Source organism: Manis pentadactyla, chromosome 1 (genome assembly GCF_030020395.1).
Source record: "Manis pentadactyla isolate mManPen7 chromosome 1, mManPen7.hap1, whole genome shotgun sequence".
Classification (NCBI taxonomy): domain Eukaryota; kingdom Metazoa; phylum Chordata; class Mammalia; order Pholidota; family Manidae; genus Manis; species Manis pentadactyla.
The window spans coordinates 102,084,011-102,092,467 of NC_080019.1; the positions used below are offsets into that span (position 1 = coordinate 102,084,011).

An 8,457-nucleotide genomic window follows, 5' to 3' on the forward strand; every position below is an offset into this window, starting at 1 on the left:
TAGAATTTATTGGGAGAATTATGCAACTGGTGTTCAGTTAGTGCCAGGCTATCATGATAAGCCATAAAATGGGGATACTAATACTTACCCAGCAGGGAGGTTGAGAGGACTAAATGAGGTACTAAGTGCAGAGTGCCTGGGGCACAGTATTTGCCTCGTAATAATAAAAATAGTAAGAATAGTAATGGCTAGCATTTATTAAGTGCTTACTAAGTTATGTCTTAGAGATTTTAAAGACATCAGTGGTAAATACTATCATTATTAAGCTTTCAACATTCAGCTAGGTATTTATTTGGACAATATTTTGGAGAGCTAATCTTCTGGAGGCTTGAAGACTGGTATGCTTTTGTTCATCTTTGAATTTCCTCTCCACTCTTTTAAGGTTTCTGCCCCTGCCACCCTTAGTGTGGTTAAAAGCAGTTTTCAGATATGTTTGGGGGAACAAATGCAAGTTTGTGGAGTGAATGAGAGCACCTAGATCACAGAGAGTGATCAGTGATGCGAAAGGACCGCCCCTCCTGGTGTCCACCTCTCAAGTCTGGCTTCAGTTTGAGGAAGAAAAACTGGTTTGTTCTGACACATGGAACAAGGGAACTCATTAGAGTATCTAAGTAGACTCTACATCTTTAGAAATCATCAGTCATAAAAATTCAACATGCAATGAATACTACAGTGGGAGACTCTGCTTAAGCTTGTGAGAGTCCCCAGAACCAGCCCAGGGAGCAGGTGGGGAGCCTGGCCAGTGGGAAGGCACGCTCCACAGAGCTCTGCTCCCGCCACGCACTCCCTCCCTGGGAGACAGTTACTGGGGACTCTCGGGGACTCTCCCGGTGACCCATCAGAAGGTACTAAAGAACAATGAGGATAGCAGGAAATGCAAATGACAAATTCTAGTGCTCAACCATAAACTGACAATAAAAATGTTCCTTAACATGATGGTCCTTTCTTGCCTTTTGAGCCCTCTCAGGGATTGTGATTTATTAATCCACATCTAATGAGAAAGACTAGTTTCAAAGGTACTGAGGCAGTGTGCTGAAATGGAAGAACGTGAGTTTTGGAGGCCTGCAGTCTTAGATTTGAGTCCTGGCTCTGCCACTAAACATCTGCGCCTCTCAGGAAGTTGCCTTAATCTTTGACCCTCTGGCTCCTTTTCCAGGGGCAGCACTAAAATATTCCCTCACTGATGGGGTGGGGGAGGGTGGCCAGGAGCCTTCCGTGGAAACCTGGTGGGCACTTCTGCACACACAACGAGCTTCCCACTCCTCTAGTGTTCAGGGGAGGTGCCCTTTACTCGAATTTTCTGCTTCTGCTTTTACTTTCTGTTACCAGAACTGTGTTGCAAATCTGTTATTCTCCTGACATGAGTTCAAAAACATTCTCGTTTATTATGTATCTTATCTCGGCTAGAAAGAGCTTATCTTTCTCCCTCATCCCCTCATCCACCCAGGCCCAAATCCTTTCCATCCTAAACTTCCCTCTCACCTCTGCTGCCAGGACCTAGGGCATCATAATCTCCTGTCTGTTCTGTACAAAGTGTGTGTAACTCGTTTCTCCACCTCTAGTCTCTCCCCACTGTGTCACTAAGACACAGATCCATTCGTGTGGTTGAACTTCTCAATGACACAGAATAGACGTCTAGCCTTCCTGGCTTGGATCCCAAGTCCCTCCTCTAAGAGTCCACGTTGTTTGGTGAATTACCTTGATGGTCCATCTTGGTTAGGGAACAATAGTCTTTAGAGAATGGTCAGGATGAACTTATAGGGAGTTAGAGAGGTAAGTAAACTGGTCTGGATAAGATATGGACAAGAGTTTTAGGCTTGACAGTGGGCAGGCTACAGTGTGGAAGGTGAGTTGAAGTAGAAAGGCTGCTTATCAATGGGGCTAGAGGCTGAAGCCAAGAAGAGAAGGTTGGGGCACATTCCCTAAAGGCAGGGAGAACTGGAGTGTGTCCTGTGTTCCGTGTAAGCTTGCAATCTGCTGGGATGGACTGCATAATCTGTCCTTTCTCTGGCTCAAACTTTCTATAAATTCCACTGTGCATACAACCTTGCTTTGCTGATACTTGGGGGAGAGGGTAGATTGAGGTGGCATCTAGTCGCATAATAAGGCAAAGAAAAGGGGTAGAAGCAAATGAAATGTAAAGCGGAAGCAGGGACTCCATGGAAGCAGAGATTCAGAGTTGGAAGAATTAGGAGAAAGTTAACTTTCACAATTTCCTAGGTTTATTGAGGGGGACACTCTAGATTTTCCAACTGTACAGTACTGAAATCAGAACCAATTTTACTTAAATATTTCAGAACAACTTGACCTCAGCAAACTGGAGGATTTAGGGATTATGAATTCATTACAGATTGGCAACAACAGCCATTTTTCCTTTTCTTTCCCATTAATAAACCCCTATAATACTGGGATTGGCAATATACCCACTCTGAAGACTACATTTCTCAGCCATGCTTGCTGTGGCTCAGGGACCAAGTTTTAGCCAATGTAAATTATAGGGGAGGACTTATGGAAAAGGTAATGAAAAAGCTTCTTACAAAAGGGAAAGAAATACAGGAAATAACCTGCCTCAATTTTCTCTTCTCTTTCCTGCTTTCTGGGACTCAGATGTATTGGCTGGGCTCCAGCAGCTCTCTTGGATCTTGAAGTCACCTTAAGGATGGAAACCAAGGATCCAGATAGTAGAGCAGAATGATCAAGGGGCCTGACACTGAGAAGGGAGTGGTGGTCACCATGGCGGAGGAGTTGGGGTGGGTGGGCAGGGTGAGGGGGATGAAGAGGCACAAAAATCTCAGGCATAATATAAGTTGGTCATGGGAATGGAAGTGCAGCATGCAGAATATAGTCAATGGTTCTGTAACATCTTTCTATGTTGACAGATAGTAACCACATTAGTTAAGGTGAGGATTTAATAATGTGGGTTTCTGTTGAACCACTGTGTTGTGTGCTTGAAACCAATACAATACTGAATATCAACTATTATTCAATAAAAAAAAAAATCAAGTGGCCTGAATCCCTGTGACTGCAGAGGCACAACAGCAGCCTCCCTCCAGATTTATTTTACACAAGGAAGAAGTGAAATTATCTCTCCTACTTAGGTTTCTGTTGTAGGCAATTGAACTGAATCCTAATCTGCTAATAGAGGAGCAGAATAGCAAAGTGATTAAGATGTGGGTCTGGAGGAACACTGCTTTTTTCACTCAGTTCCTTGCTTTGTTACCTCTTAAGCAAGCACCTTATGCAAGTTACCAAACTTTTCACTTCCTCTATTTTCTCACCTAATATGAGGATAACAACAGCACTTATCAAATAGGGTTATTGTAAGGATTAAGTAAAATAATGTGTTAAGCTCTTAGTACTCTTTTGGTACACAGCAAGTGCTCAATAGATGGTGTTGCTGCTGTTAGTATTATTACTGCTACTATCTGTGGGGACTTACCTCTCTATCAATAAGGTATGGATCCTTTAGGGCAGAGACAATTTGTTATGTATTTTTGGTAAAACCCCAGGACTGGTATATGGTAGCCACCCAATACATCTTTATTAAACCATATCTTATTAGACTTTTGACAATAATTTCTTATGAGTACATGATAAAAATGTATTGGTATCATGCACCAGACAGGGGATGGCTGCTGGGTATGCACACTCTCATTTAATCCTTATCAAAAGCATTTGAGATATGGGCTTGAAGGGTAACTACAGAAAGTATGTGAGCTTAGGAGTCATTCAGACCTATATTCTGTGTAGGGTTCAATTTTAATAATATTAAAATAGAACAGAAATAAAACTAGACACAAAGGCAAACTGGCCATCCTTGCCTCACTCAAGTTCCTAAGAGCCTCCTGGGGCTTTAAGCAGCCAGATGTCCCTGGCATGGTGGCTTTGCTTTGCATTTTGTCCCCAGCCAAAAGCATGAGAACCTCTATAAACTTTCCGGCTTCTATCCCTCAGTCTTTCAACAAGGTTGTAGTGGGAACAAGGAAAAGAAACTCTTTTACCAGTGTGGTTTATTTAATCTAGTTTTCGATTTTTGTACTGGGCATGGGATCTGGTTGTGGGCTGCCGAGCTATTAAAGCATAGGTAAGACCTTTTGGACAGAGGGCAGATGCTACAGCACAAGCTGCTGCCCCTGGTGAGTCCCTCTCCACCTGTGACAGGGCCACGGGCAGTTACGGTGCTAGGTGAGTCCAGGGAGTCACTGTAGCTTTGGGTCTTGTCAGAGAAAGTGGATCTCTTGGTCACACTCATGTCATTTTCTGTTTATAAGCTGGTTTGTGTGGTGTGGAGGAGGATGCCACAGGACCAAGAAAATGTCTTAAGAGTCTGCCCGCCAATAGTTTCTATCTTGCCATATGTTTCCTCTTCTTGTAGGTCACTGCTGCGGCAGAATGTCGCTTCTGAGTCTTATAGCAGAGCAGCTCTTAACCCTCGTTCAAACTGCCTGGGATTATGGCAGAAAGCAGGCCAGAGAGGAAGGCGGAGATGGAGTTTTGGGAGGTGAGGAGTTCAGAATAAGTGAGCACTGAGGGCCAGGGGCATGAGCCTCAGGAAGGTGAGTGATTGTAGGTTCTTGAGTCTGACAAGCATTGTGCCATGAGCTTTGCATTTGTTGTCACATTTACTCTTCAGAGCAACATCATCAGTTAAGTACTAATATTATCTCCAATTGGCGGGTGTGGAAAACAAAACTTTATTATTTTTTTTTTTTGAGAGGATCATAACTTCCTGAAGATGGCATAGCTTGGCAGCAGCAGAGCTTTGAGGCGATGGAGGGAGAACCGGGATCTGAGAGAGGCCGTGGGAGGCGGGTCCTCCGGACCTCTGAGTGGGCGAGGAGAGCGTGTGGGAATGGCAGCCTCCCCAGGTCAGACAGGCAGGTGACAGTGTCCTCAGGGCTGGGCCAGATTTTAGTTAACGTCAGAAGGAGAAAAGGACCAGGAGTTAAAACGTCTGGGGCTAGATGGGCATTTGATTATTGTGATATGGAGAAGTGATGGGAAGTTTGGTCAAGGGAGAGGCACTATGGGGAGGGTGACATGGGAGTGGAGAGAAGACAGGGGGGAGGGACAACAAAGGATATTAGAGTGAGAGACCTGTTGAAGAAATTGGTTATAAATGTGCTAACTTGGGCAGAAGTAATTTTTGTCCTGCCTCTGGCTGAGGGCTCCAGAAAAATTCTGACTGGCCTCAGCAGGGAGTGGAGTCAGCCACAAAGTAGAGAGAAGTGTTAAGGATCTGCCATATGTGGAGGGCGTGTTCCTGAGTGGGGGAGAGGCAGGGTTTCTGCTGGTGCCAAGCACCGCAGTACCAGGGCCTCCAGTGGGGCCAGGCCTGTGCTGCGCTGGCGAGGGTTTAACAACCAACTCTGAAAACAAACAACAAAACAAGCTCTGATTTGTAGCATTTGCCAAACTTCTGTGATGTAAATACTCCCACCACAGCCGATTTCAAGTTAACAACTTGCCCTCAGTGAATGCAACGTTGTGGAGAGATGTGCACAGCGGCGTGAACTGGATCCGGCACAATGGTGGCTGGGATAGTCTTGGGCCCGAGCAGCCATGCAACCCAAGTTACATGGCCCAGGGCCACCGCGGGGTGGGGCAGGCTCTCAGAATGGCACTGGCTCTTGTTCTGGTTTCCTAACGTAAGGTAGCACCCTGAAGGATAAGATGTGGGTGATGCACATGCAGGACTCACCATGGTTTAGGGGCCCAGGCCACAGGAGGATGGCTCCCGAAGAGAGTGCAGTCTGCATAGCCTGGGCAGGTCTCAGCTTTCTGCCCTGGGCCCTCAGCAGGACCTGGTTATGTCTGCCTTGTGTTCTACCATTGCTATTCTGTTCTGTGCACTAACCCTTTTATGTCTACAGATTTGTGGTGATGGTGGAATCTGGCACCCTCCCCCCAAAATATTTCCTCTGCTGGAGAAGTTTACAAATGATTGCAATCAGGTTAATAGAATTTCAAGTACCCATGGAATTCATCTGTGTGAATGATTATTTTCATCTATCAGGAAAAATATTCTGCAAGAACCTCAATTATTAGGATATTCATGCATATTAGAGAATGACATTGGGAAAAGGGGACAGTGGTGAAACCAGTGGGGAAGTAAACTATGACAAGAGGTAAATAAAATCAGTATGGAAATATTTTTCTCATCAAATTAAAAAGATGTCAAATATAAACCAGTGTCCTTTCTGGTTGCATGTTCCTAGTCTGTGCATCCTACATGGCTGCACATGGGTGAAGTCTAGTTAATCTAGGTGTAAGATATTAATGTAGGACTTTTCTTGTGATGGTGTGCCTTAGCACACAGAACTCCTGATATAAGTCAGCTTTCCTACTTCTTCTGAAACATTTGAAGAGGGCATGACATTCACTGCCAGGACATGAGTTGTTGATCCACATGATCTGCCACCCCAGACCCCAGCAATCAGGAAGCAGGAAGTATTTTTTCCCCTCTTTTTCAAGTTGTCTGATGACCCATTCCTGGTATTCTGGGAAGATGTTGTGGATCACAACTCAAAGAGAAGAGGAGGGAAGAGGAAATGGAAAGAGGAGGCATTTCACAAATTATCAACATGTAAGTCCTGTTACCTCATTTTAAAAAAGCACACAAATGAGTTTTATGATTCTTTCTTAAGGAGAAAAAGGCATTTGTTGAGTTACCACTGCAGAATATTAATCTGTTGAAATGCTCAAAGCAGATGGTGCTCTGTGATGCTCATAATGGCTTTACATTTCCGAGCTTGGTTTCCTCCTGCTTGGGGTCTGGGGGAGTCACAGTGCCAGTTTTTGGCTCATTAAATCCCAGTTGTATCAGATTTACTGACTTACCATTTTGCTATGCTATCTATCCTTTATTTATTATTGATATCCTAGCTGTATCCACCTCCCCACAAAGGGATTGCCATATCTTCCAACGAAAGGGAGCATTATGCTAAAAATAGAGCCACTAGGACATGACAAGGAATGAGAAGTTGGAAGATGGCTGGGCACCAGAACCATTGTTTGCAGCCCCAAACCAAAGAGAAAGGAAGCTACTACAACTGAGCCAAAATCTAGCCTTGAACTCCCTGGCAATCAAGGTGAAAAAGGAGCATGGTGCCCACTTCTCTGCCCCTTTGTATGTCTCAGCAGTAAATACTCTAGAAGGGTGGGTGAGCAGTAACAGGCTGGCAAGCATGCTTCCCCCAGGCCTCCCACTGCACTGAGATGCTTACCTGAGAGTATGGATGCAACGGCTGCAATGATAAAGGACACAATGACACCAGGTCCCGCCATTTCCTTGGCCACCAGGCCAGACACCACGTACATCCCAGTGCCTACACAGCTGCCAACGCCAAGCGAGATGAGGTCCACGGTGGTAAGCACCTGGGCTAGCTTGGTGCCATGTGCTGTGGTAGCCCCAGTCCCCTCCAACATGGATTCCACTGGTTTGGTGCGCAGGATCCTGGAGTGCACGGCATACCAGGCAGTGCCCCACTGCACCCGCCGGGGGTCCAGGGAGGTGAGGAAGCCACTCATTCTGTGCAATAGGGTTTCCGGTGAAGGTCAACTGATGGAAGAGGGCTACAGAAGCCTTAGTGGATAATTCTGGAACTCATCTAGTAAACAGGATCTCCTATTTAGAAAAGATCCAGAGGGACCCAAAGCAGCCTTCTCCTGGCATGAATGTCTGCAGGTAAAACACAGGAAAGGGGAAGATGAGATCAAGCAGGAAACAATCCCTGACTTGAAGACATGGCTGGAGGTCAATGCTGAACTGGTAAAACTAGTCTATCTCATAACACAGATGTTACATTTTCCCCTTTGTGTCCCCTCCAGTTCCAAATGCCAGTCTGTAGTCTGCACTGTGTCACAGGGTTATTCTGAGGTAGATGGTCTGAGTCAGGGCTCTGCCACTTACTGTTCTGGGTCCCTGGGTAAGTGACTGCATTTCTCTGTGCTTCTGCTTCAGCTGTGTCATGGGGATCATACAGCCTCCACCTACTGTTGATGTGAAGATTGAAACAGTGTACATCTGAAAAGACCTCAAGACATTGCCTGGCACATGGAAAATTATTTCCTGTTCGAACTCTAAGTGCTTCTTACCTGGTTCTACCAAGACTTCATGATTCTTGGGCATGTTCTTTGGGGACAAAATATCCTTACTTTTTTACATAAGGCTGTAAACTTAGATCTATGACTCTCAAGAGTGACAGTGCCATCCCATGGGGCTGTTATGGAACTTTGCTTTCAAATGAAATAAAAAATGTTTTGACCATTTTTTTTTTTGTTCTCAAAGATTGGGGCAGGAGGAGTGTTCGTGGTATTTGATGGATAGGTCCCAGAAATGCTAAATGTGTAGGATGGTGTCATACAATTTTCAGGTATCTCTCCTGATATTCTTGTAGATGGAAATGCTGATTATGATAATCTGAATCTAAATCCTAACTCTGTTTTACATATAAA

The 8,457-nt window shown here is 44.9% G+C and overlaps 1 protein-coding gene across 1 annotated transcript in view; it reads right to left on the reverse strand.

The window, feature by feature from the left end:
• The window catches only part of SLC7A14 (solute carrier family 7 member 14), a 48,070-nt gene extending 40,263 nt beyond the window's left edge, over window positions 1–7,807 (reverse strand). Inside the window, exon 1 of the mRNA XM_036930900.2 lies at window positions 7,227–7,807. Coding sequence (XP_036786795.2) covers window positions 7,227–7,530 — 304 coding nt within the window. The 5' untranslated portion in view covers window positions 7,531–7,807. The remainder of the gene's footprint in view (window positions 1–7,226) is intronic.
• Between the last annotated feature and the right edge of the window lie 650 nt (window positions 7,808–8,457).